This window comes from Bubalus kerabau, chromosome 1, assembly GCF_029407905.1.
Source record: "Bubalus kerabau isolate K-KA32 ecotype Philippines breed swamp buffalo chromosome 1, PCC_UOA_SB_1v2, whole genome shotgun sequence".
Classification (NCBI taxonomy): Eukaryota; Metazoa; Chordata; class Mammalia; order Artiodactyla; family Bovidae; genus Bubalus; species Bubalus kerabau.
Window position 1 is genome coordinate 31049675 of NC_073624.1, and position 26904 is coordinate 31076578.

Consider the following 26904-nt stretch of genomic DNA (forward strand, 5'->3'; position numbering starts at 1 on the left):
TACTTCAGTTCAGTTCAGTTCAGTCGCTCAGTTGTGTCTGACTCTTTGTGACTCCATGGACCACAGCACGCTAGGCCTCCCTGTCCATCACCAACTCCTGGAGTTTACCCAAACTCATGTCCATTGGGTCGGTGATGCCATCCAACCATCTCATCCTCTGTCGCCCCCTTCTTCTCCTGCCCTCAATCTTTCCCAGAATCAGGGTCTTTTCAAATAAGTCAGCTCTTCGTATCAGGTGGCCAAAGTATTGGAGTTTCAGCTTCAACATCAGTCCCTCCAATGAACATCCAGGACTGATCTCCTTTAGGATGGACCGGTTGGATCTCCTTGCAGCCCAAGGGACTCTCAAGAGTCTTCTCCAACTTACATTTATTTATTTGTTTATTGGCTACACTATGCAGCATGTGCAAATCCATGCCCGCTACATTGGAAGGCAGAGTCTTAACCTCTGTTACCATCAGGGAATTCCCTTATAGCTCTTGTGATTACCGATGTAGTTAAAATTATTTCCACCCTATTTTGTACTTTCCTCTTTTCTACTTTCTTGGTTCCTGGTGTTTTCTTTTGGAGGTCGGGGAAGGGTTTGTTTTTAAGAGGGTAATATTTATAGTCTTTTACATTACACCCCAAATACTTAGATAGTATACTGCTGCTGCTGCTGCTGCTAAATCGCTTCAGTCGTGTCTGACTCTCTGCGACCCCATAGACGGCCTCCTACCAGGCTCCTCTGTCCATGGGATTTTCCAGGCAAGAGTACTGGAGTGGGGTGCCATTTCCTTCTCCGCTTAGATAGTATAGTAGATAATAAATTTTCACATTAGTAGTTGACTTAAAAGAAACATAGATTGTATCTACCACAAGTTCAGTAAGAAATTGTTAGAAAACAAGCCAGATAAAATTCCTTCATAATTTTGGAAGAAGTCATTCTAAGGAAGAGCACGGATCTTTTTTTAGTGAGAAGAGTTAAATTTGCTGGTTGAACACTTTTTTTTTTTTGGTTTGTACTCATTGATGGAGGCAGCATGTTTGGTGTGTTTTTTAGATTTCAATAGTAAAGTCTTCTGTCGGTAGTCTGATATTTATCATCACTTCCAGTGATTTAAAATAAAATGTCATTTGTTTTATCAGGACAGCAGGCAACTTTGAATGCCTTTGTACTAAGGTCTGTACCTTGTGGACACATTGAAATGAAGGGCTTTGTCCTGAGGGGTCCATATGGCCTAGCGTTACCAATTGATGTTAAACCAATGTCAGGTAAGAGTCAGGTAAATGTCAGTCAATGTCAGGTGAGAAACCCCTTTCTTGGTATGTCAGTATTGGGCTAATCCTATGCATTTATATGTGCATGGCTGAAACAGAGAGAGGAAAATGAGGCAAAGGGGTGAGAAGCAGTAAGCAACAGTCAGAAAAGAATACTACTTGAGGTATGCAAGGGGATGGAATTACCTGTCTTTAAACAGATTCTTTTGAAGGTGTACATAAGAACTCTTGGACTTACCTGAAAGTTCATTGTCACATGTTGGGAAGACCTCACAAGCTCGATGTTAAAGAAAAAAAACAAAACTGGTGTGTTTTTATATGATCAACTGTTTACCTGGCGAGAAGGAAGTCCAGACAGTTCTAAACTTGAAAAATGCTTGTATTAGATGGTTCTGAGTAATGAACCTGACTCCATCTAGTAAGAGAGCGCCTGCCAGGAATGGAAGAAAAGCAAGGTTCTTTCCTATCAAGTCCTTAAATCTTGGTTTTTCTTAAGATCCCATTTGTTTACTGCTGCTCTCTTAGTCTTCAGTCAGCCTGATTATTGCAGTTTGGGGACCTGTAGATTTTTTTAAATAGCTTTGAAACCCCCAGGATCAGGACTTTATATGTAAACTACTTAAAATCACGTGAAATATGTTTTCCTCCGAAAAAGAAGATAATAGTTTAAAGGTGTGAATCCAAGTCTTGGGGATACAGTATTATTACTCTTGATCTAAAATTTGTTACTGCTCTGTACTCAGGATTGCACAGGCTTCATTCACTTAGGTGACAGGATTCTATCAGAGATAGAATTACATTCTCCTAATCCTCATAATAAATCAAACCCATGGGAAAAAATACTGAAGGTTTTGTTGGCTTCTGTGGCACTGAGCGTAATAACACCTTCATGACCCAAATATCCTGATATGCCCTGAAACAACTACAGGGCTCTCTGAAAATAACTTATCTCTGATTGAAGATCTTTATCTTCAGACATTCCTGAAAAGTGCTTTTTGAATGAATGGTCCTTCTTTCTCTAAGAGTTGATATTGGCAGACCCAGGTGTACTGTGAAGGTAATTTTTATAGTTAGTACTTTTGTTTGCTTTTTGAGAGAATTTCCTGTATTAGAAAGTAGAATCTTTTGAAGTTTCTTATTCCAGTTCTTACCTCTCAAAGTTAGTATTGCAGGGACCTCCCTGGGCGCACATTCTCTTAATTGGCAGAGGGATCAGAAGGTGAGATAGGACCGTTTCCTTGCTTTGTTTTTGTTCCTTTAGGGAACAGAGCCAAGCCAGTCCTTCCAAATTCTGAGAAACAGAACAGGAAGTAATTGGAGATTTTTATACAGCAGTGTCGAACTTTGGCTTTTTACTTTAGAAAGCTGGTTGTATGGAGTTTCTCTGGTCAAAAGCATGTGTTTTTGGTGAAACTGTATATGACACTGAATTCTTATGCTTTGGTTTTGGTAAGAAAACACCTAAAAAATCCAAGATGCCATGTAGAGTAGATGCTTCTAGGATCTAAAATGATAATACTGCTGTGAGTTCCTTAATGTGATCAGCTTTTAAGACTTTCCTGTTTTTTTAGTTTTATTGATAGATAATTAACAGATATTAAGACTTTCCTAAAACAGAGCTTCCAGCAGTAAGTTTTCCGTTGTAGCCTACTCATATACGTGTTTGGTCTGAACTCTGGTTAGGAATTACGATTTTGTTCCCTTTTTTATAGAACATGAAAATTTATGCATTTATTCAAACATTTGAGCCGCAAGTTTATATTAAGCACTGAGCAAAATAATATACTTAATTATTTATTATATAATAAATATATATTTATTTATATATTGTGATCCCAGGTCTAAACTGACCTCAGGCTGTACTGACTTGCTTCGTTATAAAGAATAATTAACCAGACAGACTTGGCCCTTACCCTTAACGTAAGTTACAGTCCAAACCCAAAACCCCTGACATGGAATTAAATTACAAATCAAAAGTTTTAAGAATTCAAATTATTTTTTAATTGCATGAGAAAAGGTGAAATTAACTGAATGTGTTACCTAATCTGCCAGGCACTGAGATGCAAAGATGAAATAGTCAAGGTGTACAAACTAGAAATTCTCAGAGTTTCAAAATAGATTTTGATAGTTATTATTTAGGAATGTATCAATATTTATTCAGCACCCACTGTTTGATAGGTATGGTGCTAGGTGGTAGGGATAATGCATAGTATGTTAATAGTGGGATGGTTTTTTGTTTATTTGCTTTTTGTTTTTCTCAGATTTTGAGAAAACAGTTATTTGCATTAAAGACAGCATTCATTTTTTACTTGTTATTTTAAGTTCTTGTCTACTTGTTTTATGTAATATCTGCTCTTAATGGAACACTTACTAGATCCAGGTGCTCTGTTGAATATTCATCTGCATTATGTCATTTATTGCATACATCTATGGACCTGTTCACCAGTAATTGAGCACTTCTGTACCATTTCATCTCCCTAAAAATGAGGAGTTCAAACCTGAGAGAACTGGCAGAGCTGATATTCAAAAGGGGGATGGGTCAACAATTGTGGGAGTGAACCCTACCGGAAAACATTGTTTAGCAGTTGAGTTTCTTACTGCTTAAACTTCCACCTACAGTAAAGTAACTGATGATCAGATTATTAAGATACACCAGATCAAAAAAGAGGCAATAGAGGATTTGTGATGTCCAGCTATGGAATTTATTCATCATTTTGTGTAACCAGGGTATCTATTGGGTTGTTCAAAAAAGTTCGTTTGGATTTTTCCATAAGATATTATAAAGAAATCCAAACGAACTTTTTGGCCAACTCAATATTATGGCCAGCTTTAAAAAAAAAAAAAGCATACTTCCATTCATTTCAATAAATATGGCTATTGCTATAAACCTAGGGTTTAAGTTTACAATAAAACTAAAAATAATAATCCATAAAATTAGCTTGAAAATTCGTGTATATCCTTACAGCCAGTTGTCCTGTGTAAAGGTAGTTATCTTATGCTTGATGGCATTAGAAATTGGTAGCTTGAAGAAGGTCTGCTTTTTAGTAAAGTTTTGAATTTCTTACAGATTCTAGGCTTCAAGTTACTTCACAGTTCTCCATTTAAGCTACTATCAGAATGGTGTCTAAGGTACTACTCTGGTGTTATTCTAGTGTTGCTTGTCTGGTATTCACCTGCTCTAGTGTTGCCTGGTCTCCATCTGAACATATCCCTGACTCCCTTATTTCTCCTGGAGTAGAAACCTTGTATTGTCTTTGAAGGGTGGAGAACAGCATTGTTGTGGTTGTGATCCCAGGTATAAACTGGGATCAGTCAGGCTGTACTGACTTGCTTTGTTATTACCCTAAATTATCTTTCGACAGCAAATCAGGTATGATTTTTAACTTGACCATCTTTTTTTGTATTTTAAGTCACTTGCAAGTGATGAGATGTCTCTCTTGTCATTTCTGCTTTTAAATGGCATTAAATTAGAATTAGCTCCTGAATCAGTCAATTGATGTTGTACAACTTAGACTATAGACCAGACAATAAATTACTGAATCAAACATTCCAGGTATTTTCTAGCGTGCCTTTAACTTCGCTGGGTGCAAATGGGAATTCTCAGCCTCTGACTGTCATAAAAAGGGTTTTCTTATTGTTTAGTAATACAAATTAAAACACAGCTGGGAATGAAGTAGTTAGCCCAGTCTTACAGATATTAGCCTCCCTCTGTTTATTTCCTCCTGTTTGTATTCCTAGAAGCAAACAGCTGTGCATTCAGTTTTTTCCCTTTATTCCTTTATTTAAGATCTGGCTCTCAAAAGAAGCAAACTGGGCATTTAGACTTAGAAAAATTGCCTTATCTCTCTTAGGTGAAACAATGATTTATCCATAATGTTAAAAAATTTTTTGAAGTAAATTTACCCAGAATTTCAGCATCACCCAATTTGGTAATCTGCTGTTTTCACTTGATGGTCGTTGTAACATTTTCTTACATGTCTTTAGAGTCATTATCCACCTGCCAATGCAGGAGACTTGGGTTTAATCCCTGGGTCGAGGAGATCCCCTGGAGATGGAAATGGTAACCCATTCCAGTATTCTTACCTGGAAAATTACATGGACAGAGGAGCATGGCGGGCTACAGTCCATGGGGTCACAAAAAGTCAGACACAAATGAGCACGCACTCACAGAGTCATAATGTTAACCTCTGCATAGAATTCCATTGTTCAACATTTCATTTAAAACTCTCTGCAGTTCACTTAGTTCTAAAACAGCATTACTTTCAGTAATGAATCCCATCCATTTTAAACTGTACTGTTCAGATGTCTTTTCTGGACATTGCACTGATTAAATATTAGTATTCTCTTAGAGTCATTAATGCTATGCAAATTAGCATAGGTTAAAATTTTCAGTTCAGAGAAAATCGGGTATGAATAAATGAAAACTTTTAATCTGAATAGTGGAAATTACTACCCAAAGTATTTGAAGTATTTCTTAGTCTGAAATCCATACAAAGCCTTGAGGAAAATGTCATCGATCTTAGTTCATTTTTTATCTACTGAGCATTGTTCATGCGTATCAATTTTTGTGTAATTGGTAGTAGTAAACTTTATTATAGCAAGTTGATGTGATTTCTTCAACTGATAACCTGTCTGTAGTGGAATTAAGGTGATTTTATGGTATGGCATATCCCTGGGTCAGGAAGCTCCACTGGAGGAAGGTATGGCAACCCACTCCATTATTCTTGCCTCAAGAATCCCATGGACAGAGGAGCCTAGAGGGCTACAGTCCATATAGGCTCTCACAGAGAGGACACGACTGAAGCAACTTAGCACACACACACACACATCATAGGGCATAGTTGGCTAGAGCTTCCCTAGTGTCTCAGTGATAGACCCCGTCTGCCAATGCAAGAGATGGGTGTTCAGTCCTTGGGTTGGGAAGATCTCCTAGAGAAGGAAGTGACAACCCACTCCAGTATTCTTGCCTGGGAAATGCCATGAACAGAGGAGGCTGACAGGCTGCAGTCCATGGGGTTGCCAAAGAGTCAGACATGACTTAGTGACTAAACAGCAACACCATAGTTGGCTTCTGTGATTTAGTGATAGATCACTACATATCTCTCATTTTAGTTAACATATTATATATCTATCATCCATGGACTTATTTTTACTCTATTAAATCTTTTTTTAAAGTATATATTAACTAAACAACTTCATAATATAGTGTTTTCTATATTTATTCTATGACATAGAGACATACCGTAATCCAAGTGTTCTTTTTTTTTTTTAGATAAATTCCTTGCTATTGGACATGATAATCACTTCCTCCCCATTCCTATCATCATTATCATCGTTTACCTTATAGTATGATCTTTTTTTGCCGAAATCATAAATTATTCCTTTTCTTTTAAACCAAAGAATTTTTAACTTTAGTTATTATATGGCAGCCAAAATAGTATATTATGTGAAGTAAAATTTTGTTTCTGAGTATAAAAGAAATGCTTCTTCTGGAAAATACAGAAAATTAATACTAAGAAATTACCTATATTCTACCATCCACATATACCGACTGTTGACATATATTCTTCTCAGTTTTTTTAATGTACATTTATACACATAAGAGGGTTGGGATCTTAGTATGCACATTCATAACTTGATACCTGTAATATGTCTGGAGGACTTCCCTGTCAGCCCAGTGGTTAAGACTCTGTACTTTCACTGCAGGGGTCATGGGTTCCATCCCTGATGAGGGAGCTAAGATCCTGCATGCCATGGGGCATGACTAAAAAAAAAATACTGTGTGTGTATGTCTAAAATATTTTCTATTAAATACATTGACTTCCACATCTTTCCAGTAACTGTTGGAAAAGCAGTACATGCTGGTGATAAATTCAGGCAGTTTATGTAAAGGGATGTTAAGAGGGCTGAAAAAATTCTTATGCTTTCAGTCCCTCTGTCGACAATTTCTTATTCTATAATGACTGCACAGTATTTATTATATAGATGTATCATAATGTATTCCATTAATTTCCTATTTTCAGTGGTTAGTTTTTCTTATCTTTTTTGTTAAAGCAATTTAATTCTATGATAAACATCCTTGAACGTAAATTCCTTAGGAATTTTTTTTAAGACAAGTATACTGTTGTAGAATTGCTGGATCAGTGAGTATGAATTTTAAAGTTTTGATACTTTATAGAAAAGTATTTTAAAATTAATGAGAGAGTACAAAGACATTATAATTTTATTATTGTCTTAAGAAGTAATTTTTTGCTACTTGAATATCCGTGGTGGCTACATACTAAAATAAAATCAATAGCGTTAATAGTAATAGCTCATATTTATAAAAGAAAGCAGTAGGGTTTTTGTTTTCATTTTATTTTAAAAAAGTATTTATAAATTTTTATTTATGTGGCTGTGCCAGGTCTTCGATGCATCACAGAGGGTCACATGCTTCAGTTGCAGCGTGTGGGATCTAATTCCCTGAGAAGGCGTTGAACCCAGGCCCCCGGCATAGGCAGGGCAGAGTCTTTCTTAGCCACTGGGCCACCAGGAAGTCCCTGTTTTCATTTTAAATCAATGGATTTCTTGTAGAAACACATTAGTGTTTTATATTAGAAGTGTTCGGAGTATTCCCTGAAGAAAGAGAGTAGGAAAACTGAAGTATTTTTATGGAATATTTTTCTTTCATTTTTCAATTCTACCTTCATTGTTTAAAAGAAAAAGAAAAACGGATTTCTCTTTCTGTCCCTCTCTCATAGCTTATTTTGAGTTTATCACTGGGAAAACACTTCAGTGAATGTCATAGAATTTCCATCTTGAATTGGCCAAAATATGTTTGACTTTCCAAAGACTGAAATGTAGTTAACCTCACTTGTAAGAAAATCCTTAATGTGCTAAGAGCAGACAGGTTTAATAGTCCGCTACGTTATTAAAACACATAGTCCCAGTCTGTGATTCCAGTGTGCCCCAGAGGTTACTGTTTTAAAACTCGCAGACTTAACAGATAGAATCTTGCAGAAAGTAAAAGCCAACCTTTTGTAGATTTCAAAACGGAACCTTTACTTTTCTAAACTGTGTGTTGGCCACTCTTGCTTCTCTAGGATTAGCAGGTATTGAGATACTGATATGTTGAGAATATGCCAGTGAAACAATTTCTAGGAGCAAAAACTTTCTGGCATTACAAGAAGAGGATTTACTATAACATATGTGCCTTTGGAAATTAACCAAGATTGAGTCCTGTGTGTGCCAGCTTCCAAACAGAACTGAGAATGTACTTTGCTTCAGGGCATAGGGAAGAAATGCAATCTTGATTATCCAAATTAGATAACCCTTTAAAAACAGAATGAGTAGATTTTTCTGGGGTCAAAAAATAGTCTTACTTTGTTCCTGTGGTATGAATTTGTACACATTTATTTAAGTAAATGGCCGAAAAAAAAGTAGTCACCTGATGTAAATCAGAGAGCTTTTAACCTCTGAAAAGCAATTATACTATGATGCAGTCATCTTTGGGAAAATGCAGGAAGTTCACAATTAGCTTTATTGCTTTAGCAATTGCTTTGTGTTTATGTTGAAATACAAGTTTGTTTTAATATAAAATGGAATTATTATACATTTACCTTAGTTAAATGTTTTTCCTTATTACAGAGCTTATGCTTAAGTAATTAGAATGAGAGGACACGTTTTTACTCCAGCTTTCAGTTTACTCCCACTGGAAAGTTTTTAACATTAAATTGCTTTATTTAACAAATATTTACTGAGCTCCTACTATGTGCTAGATAAACACGCGCTGGTTTTTTTTCCCTGCCATCATATTGGTAGATGATTTTAAAGTAATGACCACTAATTTATGCATTATTCTTTCATAAGAAATAAGTTTCCATTTAATTTCAACTCTTCCATATAAGAGTGTTATATTAAATCTTATTTTGGGAAAATGTTTTTTATTGAGGCAAGTAGGCAAAGAACATGGGCAGTATATGGATATGATCAAGTTTTCTTGAAAATGAAATTGCTGGATATAGTTCATCCTTTCTAGTCATTTCCATGCAGACAGTATTTTTTTTCTGGTAGTGTTTTAAGATTTAAAGGAACCAAAATTATAAGGCAGCCTCTGTCTATGCCCTTTCTAGTTCGACCATTCAGTTTTAGGATATATTCCTTATCAGATTGTTTTGTGAATTTAAAGAACAGAGCACTTGAACATTTCATCTTGTAAGAATGCGGCCCTTATGAATAAATTTAGATAGAAATTTCATTCCAAGTATTATATCAGCAAGGTAGTGATGAAGTAATAACTTGAAATTATAGGGGGAAAAACTAGACGGTATAATTAGACAAGTTCTACTGTAGTAAGTACCAGAGGGTCAGCACTCACAATTACTTTGGGAAATGCAGCTGGCTTTTTCATCTTCTTCGAGTGTTTACAGTCTTGGTGTGGCATCACATCCCAGTATTTTCAAGTAGCAGGAAGGTGGTGTTACATCACCTTGAGTTTAAAATATTCTTATTTGAATGTTAATTGCTACAGTAACAAAGTGTTTTCCTAAGGCCTATTTTACTTACACATCAGAAGCAAAGAAATTCTAGTTTTATTTTTCTATATGTCTTGTAACTGCACAATTTTTGCTATATCTTTTAAAAGAAATACATTGTATCATGTAAATAGTATTCCTCATGTTGATTTTCTGGTTACTTGAGAATGTGTTTTGTGTATGAAAAAGAAAGCATTCTATTGAAAAATGTTTTCATAGAAAAGTAGCATAGAAAAATAACCAGTTTGTATGTTTTAAAATTTATGTGAAAGCTTTGAATTCATACAGTAAATTAAGCTTGACTTAGCTGTGACTCTGTGTTTAACAACTGAAAATGTAATCAAATAAAATTTGTACAAAATAATCCATATAAAAATGTTTCGTGTGTGTTAGTCACTCAGTCTTTTCTGACTCCTTGTGACCCCATGGACTATAGACCATCGGTCTCCTCTCTCCGTGGACTTCTCCAGACAAGAATACTGGAGTGGGTTGCCATTTCCTTCTCCAGGGTATCTTCCTGACCCAGGGATTAAACCCAAGTCTCCCGCATCACAGGCAGATTCTTTACTGTCTGAGCCACCAGGGAGGCCTTTTAAAAATGTTCAGTTCAGTTCAGTTCAGTCACTCAGTCGTGTCCAACTCTTTGCAACCCCATGAATTGCAGCACGCCAGTCCTCCCTGTCCATCACCAACTCCCGGAGTTCACTCAAACTCACGTCCATCAAGTCGGTGATGTCATCCAGCCATCTCATCCTCTGTCGTCCCCTTCTCCTCCTGCCCCCAATCCCTCCCAGCATCAGAGTCTTTTCCAGTGAGTCAACTCTTCCCATGAGGTGGCCAAAGAACTGAAATTACAGCTTTAGCATCATTCCTTCCAAAGAACACCCAGAACTGATCTCCTTTAGAATGGACTGGTTGGATCTCCTTGCAGTCCAAGGGACTCTCAAGAGTCTTCTCCAACACCACAGTTCAAAAGCATCAATTCTTCGGCACTCAGCTTTCTTCACAGTCCAACTCTCACATCCATACATGACCACTGGAAAAACCACAGCCTTGACTAGACGGACCTTTGTTGGCAAAATAATGTCTCTGCTTTTGAATATGCTGTCTAGGTTGGTCATAACTTTCCTTCCAAGGAGTAAGCGTCTTTTAATTTCATGGCTGCAATCACCCATCATCTAATGTTTTCATCATTTCCTAAACTTTTGCTTTCTTTTTCGCTGTCATTACTTTTGTTTGGTGCATAATTAGTAAAAGTAGTTCCTTGTCATGACCATGTTCAGACTTTAAATGATATATTTAGAACTTGCAGTGCCTTGTCCCATAGAAACAATATTGTATGGGTAAATCAGCCAACTCACAGTGTATAATACTGATAGTACTGGGAAACTTAATTCATTTGCAGTATTTTTTGTTTTATTTTTTGGACAGATAGATCCCTCTACCATTAACATGGTAAGGATTCTCCTTTCCCTTCCCCCTCTCTTCCAAATCAAGCATGTTGGAGTCCTCTTTCTCTAGCTTTAAGCTTCTGCAGATGGCTCCTGGGCTTGCTCTAGGGTCTCCCTTGGAGTTTTGTTCATGAAAGCTGGGGAGAAGAACCACATCAATATGAACCAACCTGAGCTTTCTGTTTGGACAGTTCTTAGTCTGAACCGAGTGCTTGACTGACCCCTCTGCTACCAAGAACTAACCAGCAGGTCCTCTTTCTTCACTGTTCTCAGTTCAACCCATACTTCTTTTCTTGCCTACTTCCAAGAGGGACGACACAGCCTTACTCGTTCTTCTTCCTTTAGAGTAGTTTCATCACCCATGGGGTGCTTTCTCCAGATGTGAATGGGTGTGTATGTGTTTCCTTTATTCATCCCTTCTTTCTTTCCTTCTGACACCAGGAAGATGAAAAATAAAAAGCTTTTTCTGCAGCCCACCTCCCTTCCCCAGACTGTTCCCTCCATTACTCAGTTCTCTGTTCTGCTTCCTCATTGTTTTTGGGTATTAAAAAACTGATCTGTCCAGTTGAGAGTGGCACGCTGACTACCCTCGGCATTTTATTTCTGATCTTGGTGTTAGGGTTTAAGGAGCAAAGAGTCACGAAAGACACTCTGGAGTTTAGGAGAGGGGAATGGGTTTAGAGGCTGTGGATATAAATAATCTATCTGAGGGGAGAGGAGCAAAGGGAGGCAGAATTGGCCATAGGTTTTGCTCTTTGTCCTCTTCCCAAAGTCCTTGCATTTGAAGCCAGGCAGGATGGAGAAGGGTGTGAGGTGGGCAGACTGGGGATGAGGAGGTAAAGGGTGGGGAATCTCTTGGAGTCGAGCACTGAGAGAGGGAAAGTCTGCAGGGTCTTAACTGTCCTTTGAAGCAGAAGTTCTTAATCTTTTTAAAATCTGTGTTACACATACACAGACAAATTTATGATTGCAAAGCCGTCCAATCCTATTGAGATATAGATAAGACAGTTTTCAAGCAAATTTGTGACACGGTAGTATCTATGTCACATTAAATAAAACCCAGAAGTGAGTCTGGTCACTATGGTAATTTTGAAGTGGTGATGAGTGTAAATGATATTTCAGGATCTCTGCAGTAACTGTAACACAATATAAAATATGTGAATTCTATTGTTGATAAAAATCAGAGGTGTTGCTAATACCAGAGTGGCTTCTTGTCTGTGTTCATAATTAAAGGAAATGCTGAATTTCAGTTAGAATGAAGAGGAAGAATAATTTACTTCTCATTTAACATAATGGATTATCTGAATTCCACTCACAGATGTCTATATTTCCTCAATTCCTTGGGGTACTATTTGTATGTAGGGAAAAAAACAAATTAGAGTGTATCTTCATCTAAACTGTAGCCCCTCCCCCAATGAAACAAATTATGCCTGCAAATACAGAACACAGGGAGAGAGCCATGTGTATTAAATTATTAAGAAATTTATAGGCTTGCATAAGAAGCTGTTTTGCATATCGGCAAACATCTACTGGGTGCCTGCCGAGTCAGATTACCAGTCTAGGTACCTTCAGACACGTATCTGCTTTTGTGTATTTTCTCTCATTTCTGAGTAGCTTTTAACTTGGGCCTTTTAAAATGGACACGTGAAATGGCTGACAAAGCACAAGGTAAGTTAGCTTTATAAAAGGAAAAGCCAAGGGAGCCTATGTTTTAAACAGGAAGAGATTGTCTTTCTTTTTAATGAATTTCAGCACTTTTACAGAACAAAGATAACAAAATGAACGTTAAATTGACCTAGACAAGTCATTTTCTTTCCCTGCCTCTTAGTTTCCTCGTATATAAATTGATAGCAGTTAACTGTTCTCTCTCTATCAGAGTCACTTGTTGTCAGAACTAGTGAATGAGATAGTGAAAGTGAATGCTTTTGTCTTAAACATTTTTTTTGATGTAGACCATTTCATTAAATTTGTGACAGTATTTTAGCTTCTGTTTTATGGGGGATTTTTTGACCCTGAGGCATGTGATATATTAGATCCCTCACCAGGGATCGAACTCCCATCCTCTGCATTGGAAGGCAAAGTCCTAACCACTGGACTGCCAAGGAAGTGCCCTGTAAATACTTTTTAAGTGGCAAAGAACCTTACAAATATAAGATGGTATCATTATTAGTCATAGTGTCGGTAGTGGAAAGTAACTTAGAAAATTCACAGGATATGAAGTGTGGTCAAGACAACTAAAATCTAAGACAGAATTTACAGTGGAATGTAATTCCAGGCTGGTTTCATGTTCTTATTTTATGCAGGTAAAAAAAAAAAAAAAAGCCCAAGTTATATTCATCTATTGCCTATCAAGTGGCAGAAACAATGTGGGGTCTTTTCATATATTATCTCCTTAAATACTCAGAATAATTTGGTAAAGGTAGTTATTATAATCCAACCCCCTTTTAAGCAGATGAGGAAGGAAGGCATAAAAAAACTAGCTTGACTAACGTCATATCTACTTAACTAGGAACCAGAGTTTGAAGCCACTTGTATTTGTCTTTCTGTCATATTAACCAGAGAGGAGAGGGGTGTGTGTGTGTGTGTGTGAGTGTCTCAGTCCTGTCTGACTCTTTGGGACCCCATGGACTGTAGCCCGCCAGCCTCCTCTGTCCATGGGGATTCATTCCAGGCAAGAATCCTGGGGTGTGTTGCCATGCCCTCCTCTAGGGGATCTTCCCAACCCAGGGATCGAAGCCAGGTCTCCATCATTCCAGGCAGATTCTTTACTGTCTGAGCTACCAGGGAAGTGCAGAGAGAAGGTGTATGCCCCCAAATTTATGTCTGCTCTCTGTTGCTGGTCAGTTCCAGTGTCCTCTGGGAAACTGCGGCTGACTTCTTGTTCATGTTTTCCATTCTGAGTTTTGCAGTGTGGGAAACTCGCCCATCTCTTCTTATCTGCTATTTGGGAAAAATAAACTACTATTTGGGTCTATCACAAGTTTCTAATTTCCAGGTCTCACCTGGGTCGTCTGTAATGCTCAGTGACCCTTTAAATGGTCTCTCATCACCTCTACAGAGGTATCTAACAACCCCCATCTCTTCTCTCTCTTGAGAAAAGTAAGGCTGCCTGATAAGAACTTGTTTTTCTTTCACAACCAAACCCAGATAGAGTGTTTTTTTTTTTTTAATAAGAGTTTTACTTATTTAGTTTTTGGCCGCACCCTGCAGCGTGTTGGATCTTAGTTGCCTGACCAGGAATTGAACCCACATCCCCTGCACTGGAAAGCAGAGTCTTAACCAGTGGACAGCCAGGAAAGTCCCCAAGATATAGCTTTATCTCATCTTTGCTGTGTTATGTTCAGTCACTGTCATGTCTGACTCTTTGCAACCCCTTGGACTGTAGTAGGCCAAGCTTCTCTGTCCATGGAACTCTCCAAGCAAGAATACTGGAGTGGGTTGTCATTTCAGGGATTGAACCGCATCTCCTGCATTAGCAGGCGGACCTGTATTCAACATAAACAAACCCCCCTCTCCCCACTTCAATCGCACCCCCATTGTCTCCTCAACTTTTCTCCTCAGAAAACAACCAATTAAACAACCTCCTGCCAGGGGAAAAAAAACAAAAGCAACCTTGCTCTGTCTTCCATGAAGGCCCCAGGTTGGAGGACACACTCGTATTATGTAAAATTCCTCAAAGGTGATGGTTTTGGAGTTGCTGAAAAATTTTCATTTGATAGGGTGAGAATGATGTTCCCATAGATGGATAGGTTGCAGGTCTTCTAAGAAATATGTGAAGTTTGGTTTTATTTGGTACTCTGTAAGTGACTTTATAAGGAATATGAACTGTATCACACCATTCGGTCAAGCTTACATGCTGGCATCCTTATACCCAGTCCATTCCTGATGCTTAGCACACGTTTGTTTTTTTATTGAGGAACCTAGGATGTGAGCACCTCACTTCTCTGTTGTTTAACCCTAGTTTCTTTTCAATCACATAGTAAACCTTGGATCAAAAGAATCTTATTCTTGGAGAGGAACTTTTTATATTGGCATCTTAGACATCATTTTTACAGATTTGGGGAGAGCGTTTAGTTCGCCCACATCCCTGCTGAGTTTTACACTTACGTTGACAGTGATGGAATCTTTGACATTCAGAGATAAAGCCTGAAGTATAGAGTATAGAAGAGTTCAGACTAGAAACCTGTAATACCTGTTCAGCTTGTGCAGTAACCAAGACTGGGCAAATGCTCTGCAGAAACCACTTTGGGGAACTTCCTACACAGTGATTTATGATGTCTTCTATTCTCTTGAATTTCTGTATCTTTCTGTCAAACTATTCAAACACACAGACCACGTTAGCGGGTGTGGCTCCATCATAGTGATACTGTGAGCAGTTTTAAAGAGGGTTGTCAAAAGGGAAAGTGATCAGTATCATTCCAGGTATCATTATTTACCTGTGCTTTCAATTTGTAAAATACATAGAAGCGTGGAACTTTTCACTTCGAGAGCAGAGATTTACTGAAGGCTCACTCTGGGGGCTCTGTGACTGGATCCTTTGAGAATACAGTGTAGGGTAAAAGATCACATTCTAAGGTGATGTGCGTGTGTAGACGAGAAACTGTGCTGGAAACTGGATTTGACTAAAAACTCTTTATTTCATCCTGAACAAGTAGTGAACAGGGCGTTTCGTTGTAAATCGAAGGTGGCTGCCCTATTGTTCACGGAAATCCCAGGGGTTGCCATGTGCCGGACATGGTGGGCTCGATGGCTTCTATGTGCCTCTCACACCCACTCCTGACTTCCTTTAAAAAAGGAAAAGAATATTGGTATTTGCATTTAATGTCCCCATTATACTTATTTTTGCTTTTTACTTTGATGCGTGGCTCATCTGAACTTAAAAATATGATTCAGGGGCTCAGTGGTAAAGAATCCACCTGCCCATGCAGGAGACATGGGTTCCATCCCTGAGTCAGGAGGATTCCCCTAGCCACAGATCAGCTAAGCCTGTGGCCACAACTGTTGAGCTTGTGCTCTGGAGCCCAGAAACTGCAACTCCTGAGCCCACACACCATGACTTCTGAAGCCCGTGCTGCACAACTGATGAAGCCCACACACTGTAGGGCCTGTCCTCTGCAACGAGAGGCCACTACAATGAAAAGCCCTTGAACTGTGACTAGAGAGTGGCCCCTGCTCGCCACAACTAGAGAAAAGTCCTCAAAGCAATGAAGACCCACCACAGCCAAAAGTAACTAAATAAAATATGATGCAAAAATTAGGCATTTTAGGGATTTCTTCAGAGAAGGCAATGGCACCCCAATCCAGTACTCTTGCCTGGAAAATCCCATGGACGGAGGAGCCTGGTAGGCTGCAGTTCATGGGGTCGTGAAGAGTTGGACATGACTGAGCGACTTCACTTTCACTTTTCACTTTCATGCATTGGAGAAGGAAATGGCAACCCACTCCAGAGTTCTTGCCTGGAGAATCCCAGGGACGGGGGAGCCTGGTGGGCTGCCATCTATGGAGTTGCACAGAGTCGGACATGACTGAAGTGACTTAGCAGCAGCAGCAGGGATTTCTTTGGTGAAGGAATGGCTAAGACTCAGTTCCCAATTCAGGGATCTGGATTTGGTCCCTGGTCAGAGAACAAGGCCCCACTATTGCCTGGCAAACAGAAAGGGAAAAGGTGGAAGCTGTGACAGATTTCCTCTTCTTGGGCTCTGAAATTATGGTGGATGGTGACTGCAGCCATGAAATCAGAAGGTGATCGCTTCTTGGCAGGAAAGTAATGGCAAACCTATACAGTGTGTTGAAAAGCAGAGACCTTAGGGAAGCAAAGTCTCTCAGTCGTGTCTGACTCTTTGCGGCCCCCATGGACTGTAGCCTATGAGATTCCTCCATCCATGGAATTTTCCAGGCAAGAGTACTGGAGTGGGTTGCTATTCCCTTGTCCAGGGGATCTTCCCAAAACAGGGATTGAATCTGGGTCTCCAGCACTGCAAGCAGACGATTTTACTGTCTGAGCCACCAGGGAAGCTCAATCCTAATATGCCAGATTAAGAGACCTTAATCTGCTGACGAATGTCCATATAGTCAAGTCTATAATTTTCCCAGTGGTCACATATGGTTGTGAGAGCTTGACCATAAAGAGGGCAGAATGCCAAAGAATTAATGCCTTCGAACTGTGGTGGTGGAGAAGACTCCTGAAAGTCCCTTGGACAGGATGGAGACCAAACCAGTCAATCTTAAGGGAGATCAACCCTAAATATTCACTGAAAGGACTGATGCTGAAGCTGAAGCTCCAGTATTTTGGTCATCTGATGCGAACAGATGAGTCATTGGAAAAGTCCCTGATGTTGGGAAAGACTGAGTAAAGAAGGAGAAGAGGGCGACTGAGGACAAGATGGCTGGATGGCATCACTGATGCAATGAACATGAACTTGGGCAAACTCTGGGAGATGGTGAGGGACAGGGAGGCCTGACACGCTGCAGTCCATGGGGTCGCAAAGAGTCGGACATGACTAGGCGACTGAACAACAACAACGGGGAACTAGATCCTGCATGCTGCAACTAAGAGTTAGCATGTGAGTGCTCAGTCGTGTCTGTACAATCCCATGAACTGTAACCCTCCAGGCCTCTCTGTCCGTGGGCTTTTCCAGCCAAGAATACTGGAATAGGTTGCCATTTCCTCCTCCAGGGGATCTTCCCAACCTAGGGATTGAACCCATGGCTACTGCATTGTTAGGTGGATTCTTTACCACTTGAGCTACCTGGGAAGCCCCATGAGTGGGGTTAGTAACATCTAATTTATAGAATTGTTGTAAGGGTCAGGTGACATGAAGTATGTGTAATACAATGTAAGTACTCAGTAAGTGATGGCTATTTTTTGTGGCCATTTTTCTATGTAAGTTGAATAAAAGTAAAAGATGGATACTTTTCTTTTAATAGAATTTGTTGTATGAGCAGAAGGTATTTATTGCATGAGTAGACGGTATGAGCAATTAGGTCTCAGAATAGATACTTAGGCTCCTTCATGTGTTTTATGAGATGGAAGCCTACTTAACCTAATTAAACTAAAGAAAGCAAAGAATGTGAAGAGTGCATGTTTAACAGATAATTCTAAAAGGATATGATGTTCTAGGTCTTTTATAAATATTAATGTACTTAATCCTTACAACCAGGACCAACAACTATTACCCAACTATTACTGGGTTGATCAGAAAGGTCATTCAGAATTTTCCATAGCCTTTTACAGAAAAACCTGAACGAACCTTTTGGCCAGCCCAATATTTTTGACATTTTACAGAAGGAAACTGAGACAGAAAGAAATGATGACTGCCCAGAGTGGAATTTGGCTCTGAAGTCCTTGTTTTTACCCCAACCCTAGGCACCCTTTCCTAATGTGCTTTTTTTTTTTTTTTTTCTATAAATTGTATGTGGGCTTAAAAAAAAAAAATAGTAACAGTTCTTTTCTAATGCTGAAACATGAAAGAACTCTCAAATTAGAACAGGGTTGAGGAAAGTTTAATCTCAATGTAATACCTGATTTAATTTTATCTATCTTATTCCAGGTGGTATTGACCTTACTGAAGTACTTTGCAAATGCCTCATGGTACTGCATGTCTTGTACCTAAATCTTTTATCCTTAAATAACCAGAGATAACAGTGTTACCTCGTTATCTCTGCTCTTGCCTCTCCTTTTCATCTGAGTGTCTGGCTGTCTTTTCCTGGGTGAGATGTTTGTGTCTGTACTAGCTGTCGCATGTTGTTGATTACCACCCCTAAATGGTCTGCCACACCCCAGATGTGCCCTCTTGTACTTCAGCTGACTGGTGACTGCGAGCCAGAAGCCTGCCTCCCTGGCACCCACTCCAAGACTGTCAGCTGTGCAGGAGAAGTTCCAGATCACATGGTTTACTAGTTAAGTGTCAAGTGTCCAGGTTGGTAGCTATTATATTGGGCGTCCCTGGTGGCTATTATATTAATACCCTGACAATGGAAACAGTGACAGACTTTATTTTCTTGGGCTCCAGAATCACTGCACATGTTGATTGCAGCCATGAAATTAAAAGACGCTTACTCTTTGGAAGAAAAGCTATGACCAACCTAGATAGCATATTAAAAAGCAGAGACATTACTTTGCCAACAAAGGTCCATCTAGTCAAGGCTATGGTTTTTCCAGTGGTCATGTATGGATGTCAAGAGTTGGACTATAAAGAAAGCTGAGCGCTGAAGAATTAATGCTTCTGAACTGTGGTGTTGGAGAAGACTCTTGAGAGGCTCTTGGACTGCAAGGAGATCCAACCAGTCCATCCTAAAGGAAATTAGTCCTGAATATTCATTGGAAGGACTGATGGTGAAGCTGAAGCTCCAGTACTTTGGTTACCTGATGTGAAGAACTGACTCATTAGAAAAGACCCTGATGCTGGGAAGGATTGAGGGCAGGAGGAGAAGGGGACGACAGAGGATGAAATGGTTGGATGGCATAACCGACTTGATGGGCATGAGTTTGAACAAGCTCTGGGAGTTGGTGATGGACAGGGAAGCCTGGTGTGCTGCAGTCCATGGGGTCTCAAAGAGTCAGACGCGACTGAGCAACTGAACTGAACTGATGATAAACTGATTGTTTAAAAAAAGATGCTATGTATTTCACCTTTTCTCCTTTTTGAAAGTAGTAGTGATCATGGCAACGTAAATTGAGTTTTTCCTAAATATGTAGACCATTGGCCCTGTGATTTGTCACCCTTTGAGACCCTTGTCTGTTAACGTGTGGGCCACCTTATATTGGATTGGCCAAAAAGCATCCTATGACAAACCCGAATGAACTTTTTGGCCAACTCAATATTTTCTTTAAATCGAGTTAAGAAATTTATGAAATAAATCAGCCTTTAAACTTCTGTACATTCTCTTTACCCCCCCCCCAAAAAAATCAAAAGTGAAGGAAGTTGTTAGCATATGTTCATCTAGCCAGATGATCCTTGCTGTTTTCATAAACAGGATGATAACTCTTCACACACCCAAGCCCCACCTTCCCACCTCACTGCTTACCCAATGGTTGTATCTGTTTAGGGTCGTTTCCCTTTTTGCAGTCCAGGTTTTCCACACAGATCAGTGATGAAAGCAGTCTCTCCAGGGCAGTTTCTGGCAGTTTCTGATCTCAGTTTCTTCTGGGAACTGAGAAAGAGCTAGCTGGAAGAGGTGAACTGAATGTAACTTCCTTACAGAGAAGACAGATAAAAGCAGCAGAAGATACAGCCACTTATTTGACTTCTTGTTATTTAGTCTGTAAGTGGCATCTGACTCTTTTGCAACTAACTGCATGGGCTGTAGCCCTCAAGGCTCCTCTGTCCGTGGGATTCTCCAGGCAAGAATACTGAGTGGGTTACCATGTCGTCCTCCAGGGTATCTTGACGACCCAGGGATCAAACCCATGTCTCCTGCACTGGCAGGCGTATTCTTTACCACTGAGCCACTGGCGGCTACTGCAGCTGCTGCTGAGTTGCTTCAGTCGTGTCCGACTCTCCAACCCCATAGACGGCAGCCACCGGGGAAGCCCCTTATTTGACTTAGGAAATGGTAGAAAGAAGTCTCGATTCTGGTGTTAGCTTCATGCTTACGTGAGACTCCACAAGTCTTCAAGACCTCCTTTTTTGTTTTTTTTTTCGTCTTCAGGAACATGGCTGTGGGCAGATTTGATCTTGATGCAGCGATAATGATAATGTTTTTGTAATTCTTAGCTATGCTGGCAAGTTTCAGGTTTTGAAATCCTGTCTTTTCCCTATACATTTGACCCGAGTTGCGGTTGTTCCACAGCCTTTCATTTCTTCCTTTCACTTGATTCATTTGATCGACTGCAAGATGTTTATTCAGCTTCTGCCCAATCTCAAGTGGTGTGTTCTTCTCTGGGTTATTGTGAAGAGCACAGATGTCCTCATGGAGCCTTCATTTTAGGCACTAAACCAGCTGTCACACATATCATTGTCACATTTGCAAGTGTGATAAGCTTGGTGAAGGAGGGGCTCAAGTGTCATAAGACCTAGCAAGCAGGTACTTGACAGAGATCCACAGGATAAACAGGACTTACCCCAGGCAACGACAGGAAGGCTAGTCATTTGCAGGCATCAGGAAATGTTTGCCTAAAGGCCTTCTGGAGGGAGGAAGTATGGTGGGTTTATGTAGACCAAGGCAAGCTGACGGAGGGAAAAGTAGGCATGAGATTATTACCAAGCAGGACACGAACGCCATGCTAAGGATTTTTGTGTTTGTCCTTAGAGGTGGCTTAGATGGTAAAAGCATCTGCCTACAATTCAGGAGACCCGGGTTCGATCCCTGGGTTGGGAAGATCCCCTGGAGAAGGAAATGGCAACCCACTCCAGTATTCTTGCCTGGAGAATCCCATGGACAGAGGAGTCTGGCAGGCTACAAGTCCATGGGGTCGCAAAGAGTAGGATACGACTGAGCGACTTCACTTTCACTTTTAGAGCTGAAGGGACCAGCATCACATTTCTGTTTGGAAAACCCCATCCTGTGAGATGAGATCAAAGAGGCCAGAGTAGATGTAGAAAAATGAGTTAGGAGGCTATTGCAAAGGACATTCTGATGGATTTTCAGACACAAAATAGTGCCCGTATGTCAATATCTTTGTGCTTTGTGTTTGGAACTTCCTGGTGGAGGCTTGTCTTTCCACCTGCCTTGCAAAGGACCTTGAGTCTACTTGGAAGTTGGTAGAGAGGAAGGTTACTTGAGACCCCCTAAGTGACCATGTGACCACAGATGACCAGCTGTCAGTCTTAGAGAATAAGCTTGGCTGCATTGAGGTCCAAGTGCTATTCACCTTCTGATGGCATCATTCGCCTCTTATTTATTTATTTTTCTGCTCGATGTGTGCCTGCTGCTGCTGGTAGGTGGTGGTGGTGCAAGCAGCAGCAGCAGCGGTGACGGCTACACATACACGATTATGTCAGACGCTGTCCTGATCGCTCTGCGCGTATACATCCATTTACTTCTCATACATTCTCATGTGGCATTAGACCTTTTATTTTCTCTATGTATAGATGAGAAAGCCGGAGAGATTTATGAAGTTCCAGAGCAAGGTCTGAACTCAGGCAGTTTACTTCTGGAACCCAAGCTCTTAACCTTTCCTTTAAGTGGCGAAAGGTAAGAAGTGGCCAGTCAGTGAGGTGAGAGCCCCAGGTCGTGCTGCACAGCATGTCAGCACCCAGGACTCCAGCCCAGGTGCGCAGACTTCAGCGCCCACGTGACATTTCCAAGTAAATTACAAACCTCAGGAAATTAGTTTTCTCTAAGTCAAGTAAGGCCAGGTTGCAAATGTCTACAACTATTTCACTTTATAGAGTGGTGGCCAATTTTCTTTTTGTGTTTTTTTAGGCATTATTTTGCTTCCCAGGTGGTGCAGTGGTAAAGAATCCGCCTGCAATACAGGAGATGCGGGTTCGATCACTGAATCGGGAAGACCCCCTGGATCAGGGAATGGCTACCCACTCTAGTATTCTTGCCTGGGAAACCCCATGGACAGAGGATTCTGGCGGGCTACAGTCCATGGGGTCACAAAGGGTAGGGCATGACTGAGCACACATGTGCACACACGCTGGTATTCTACTCTGTTCCAGCAGGCCAAACTACTGAATGTAGACCTGAAATATAGTGAGATAACAGACACACTGGTTATTTTTCTCACACAGCAGTCCAGGGTAGATATTCCAGGTGGGGATGGGGTAGGGCTGTTTCTACTCCTGTTTGTCTTTCTAGAACTCGGTATCTCTGCCACCTTCAGCATGTAGCTCTAAGATTACGATTACCCAGGGGGATGGTATGGGGAGGGAGGAGGGAGGAGGGTTCAGGATGGGGAGCACATGTATACCTGTGGCGGATTCATTTCGCTATATGGCAAAACCAATACAATATTGTAAAGTTAAAAAATAAAATAAAATTAAAAAAAAAAGTATCAGTATGTCACTAAAAAAAAAAAAAATATTACAGCTCTGCCTATTGCAGGGAACGTACTCACAAAGACACAGCAGACTGAGTGTGTCAGGAGCAGGGATGGAGGTGGAAACAGTCCACTCTGTGCCCAGGAAGAACATGCTTTAACTGTCAGTAGTCTTTGTCATCCACATCATTTTTATTGTTTTGTGATCTCATTTTTCCCCTCACATACTAGTAGTACATTGTGACTGTCTTTTCATGTCAACGAATATACATCTCATTCTGTTTTTAATGGCAGTAGATTATTCCATTGAACAGATGGGGTGAATTATAATTTAACATTCACATTGATAGTTTTGTTTGTTTGCTTGGTGTTTGCTTGTATTCACAATGCTAAAGTGAATCCTTGTTAAGAAAATTGTTTTCAGAGAGTAAGTTATTAGAAGTAGAATTTGATGAGTCAAAAGGTAAGCCTGTTTTTAAGGTTCTGATATAGATTCCTGTGTTGGTCTCCAGACCAGTTGCTTTCAGCATCCATTTTTGTTTGGCATGTTAGTCATTTTCATATTGATTTTAAATACAGTTTTCATTTGTATCAGTTCAGTTCAGTTCAGTTCAGTCGCTCACCCATGTCCGACTCTTTGCGACCCCATGAATCGCAGCACGCCAGGCCTCCCTGTCCATCACCAGCTCCCGGAGTTCACTCAAACTCACGTCCATCAAGTCGGTGATGCCATCCAGCCATCTCATCCTCTGTCGTCCCCTTCTCCTCCTGCCCCCAATCCCTCCCAGCATCAGAGTCTTTTCCAGTGAGTCAACTCTTCACATGAGGTGGCCAAAGTACTGGAGTTTCAGCTTTAGCATCATTCCTTCCAAAGAAATCCCAGGGCTGATCTCCTTCAGATTTTGGACTGGTTGGATCTCCTTGCAGTCCAAGGGACTCTCAAGAGTCTTCTCCAACACCACAGTTCAAAAGCATCAATTCTTCGGTGCTCAGCCTTCTTCACAGTCCAACTCTGACATCCATACATGACCACAGGAAAAACCATAGCCTTGACTAGACGGACCTTTGTTGGCAAAGTAATGTCTCTGCTTTTCAATATGCTATCTAGATTGGTCATAACTTTTCTTCCATGGAGTATGTCGATTGTCATTTCTTTACTGTCAGAGAAGTTTTTGTTCAGTTGTTTAATCTATCAGTCTTTTCCTTTATTGATTTCTCTTTTTGGTGTCGTGCTTGGATTTATCCTTAGATTATAAAAATAGCTGTACCTCCTTCTGTATGTTTATGTTTTTATTCCTGGTATTTACATTTCTTGTCCACCTGGAAATGATTTTGCATGTAGAATCTAATTTATTTTTTGCTAAGGGCTTGGTTTGTTTTCCCATATGAATTAACTTTTTAGAAATATATAGCATTGTATGAATATGTATAAAACTATTAATGAAGTATTTTAAATCATCCTCATAATTAGTTACTAGGATGGAATACAGGAGAAGGTTTTCAGTTCTATGAACCATTTAAGCAGAGACAGCCCCATTGCCTCAAACAAACAAAAAGCAGCATCAGTAAGCATTAAACGCTATATCATAGGGAAGGTGGAATCCCTTTCTTTGGCTCAGAGGGTGTGGTATGCTTTTCTGTTTTATTTTTTTGCTTGAAAGCTTTCATTTTATTTATTTTACTGTTGAGGTAAAATTGCTTTATATTGTTGTATTAGTTTCTCCTGTACAACAAAGTGAATCAGCTATATGTATACATATATTGCCTCCGTCATGAGCCTCCCTCCCTCCTCCCCTCATCCCACCTCACCATTCTAGGTCATCCCAGAGCAGCAAGCTGAGCTGAGCTCCCTGTGCCATACAGCAGGTTCCCATTAGCCACTGGTTTTATACATGACAGTGTATATGGTATGCTTTTAGATTTAGACAATCTTCTCCTTACTCCAAGCTGGTCCCTAGTTACAGAGTATCATCTAATTACATGAGGCTCTACTTGGCTGCTATTTCCTGTGCCATCTCACACTGAGTCATGGGGGAGGTGACTATACCTGGGAGGCTGAATGCTGATTGAAGCTAAAATCAATTCTTTGTAGTAGAAATTGAGGTCAGGATACTTTAGGGACTATGTTTTTAATGAACACTTTATAGCACTGTAATTTCCTTAACATGTGTGACTATTAAAATTATTATTAAAAATAACCAAAAGTTCTTGCACCTCACTAGACATTATAGTAACATAGTTTTCTCCTTCAGTTTACATAACATGCTTTGAGCAAGTCTATATATGTGTGACAACTGTCAGGTCTCTGGAAGAAGAAAGAGGAAACCTTGCTTGCTTGCTGTACTTTGCTCACTCAGCAGTCATGCCCAGGTTCTGGCAACAGAAAGACAAACAAAATTTGAGTCTTGGACTGGTGACTCAAGGGTCAGCTGGAACCACCCATCTAGCTTCTCAGGCTCACTGTTAGTTAGTATTTGTTAAGATTCCTTGGGTTGCTGTGACAGAAACTTAAATCTCAGTTCAGTTCAGTTCAGTTCAGTCGCTCACCCATGTCCAGCTCTTTGCAGTCCATGAATTGCAGCACGCCAGGCCTCCCTGTCCATCACCAACTCCCAAAGTTCACTCAGACTTACATCTATCAAGTCAGTGATGTGATCCAGCCATCTCATCCTCTGTCATCCCCTTCTCCTCCTGCCCCCAATCCCTCCCAGCATCAGAGTCTTTTCCGATGAGTCGACTCTTCGCGTGAGGTGGCCAAAGTACTGGAGTTTCAGCTTTAGCATCATTCCTTCCAAAGAACACCCAGGGCTGATCTCCTTTAGAATGGACTGGTTGGATCTGCTTGCAGTCCAGGGGACTCTCAAGCGTCTTCTCCAACACCACAGTTCAAAAGCATCAATTCTTTGGCACTCAGCTTTCTTCACAGTCCAACTCTCACATCCATACATGACTACTGGAAAAACCATAGCCTTGACTAGATGGACCTTTGTTGGCAAAGTAATGTCTCTGCTTTTGAATATGCTATCTAGGTTGGTCATAACTTTCCTTCCAAGGAGTCTTTTAATTTCATGGCTGCAATCACCATCTGCAGTGATTTTGGAGCCCAAGTCTGACACTGTTTCCACTGTTTCCCCATCTATTTCCCATGAAGGGATGGGACCAGATGCCATGATCTTAGTTTTCTGAATGTTGAGCTTAAGCCAACTTTTTCAGTCTCCTCTTTGACTTTCATCAGGAGGCTTTTTAGTTCCTCTTCACTTTGTGCCATAAGGGTGGTGTGATCTGCACATCTGAGGTTATTGATATTTCTCCTGGCAATCTTGATTCCAGCTTGTGCTTCTTCCAGCCCAGCGTTTCTCATGATGTACTCTGCATATAACTCAAATAAGCAGGGTGACAATATACAGCCTTGACCTACTCCTTTTCCTATTTGGAACCAGTCTGTTGTTCCATGTCCAGTTCTAACTGTTGCTTCCTGACCTGCATATAGATTTCTCAAGAGGCAGGTCAGGTGGTCTGGTTTTCCCATTTCTTTCAGAATTTTCCACAGTTTATTGTGATCCACACAGTCAAAGGCTTTGGCATAGTCAATAAAGCAGAAATAGATGTTTTTCTGGAACTCTCTTGCTTTTTCGATGATCCAGCAGATGTTGGCAATTTGGTCTCTGGTTCCTCTGCCTTTTCTAAAACCAGCTTGAACATCTGGAAGTTCACGGTTCATGTACTGCTGAAGCCTGGCTTGGAGAATTTT

The 26904-nt window shown here is 40.2% G+C and overlaps 1 protein-coding gene across 6 annotated transcripts in view; it reads left to right on the top strand.

Annotated features, from left to right (window-relative positions):
• PLEKHA5 (pleckstrin homology domain containing A5) overlaps window positions 1-26904 on the top strand; it is a 261652-nt gene that overhangs the window by 26207 nt on the left and 208541 nt on the right. The window contains exon 4 of one of the 6 annotated variants that reach the window (XM_055571344.1): window positions 18775-18799. The exons of 4 other annotated variants lie outside the window; for them this stretch is intronic. In XM_055571344.1, the coding sequence (XP_055427319.1) occupies window positions 18775-18784 (10 nt within the window). In that variant the 3' untranslated portion in view covers window positions 18785-18799. Of the gene's footprint in view, window positions 1-6532; window positions 10324-18774; window positions 18800-26904 lie in introns of those variants that run through there. One more of the 6 variants, XM_055571355.1, reaches the window with a different exon arrangement.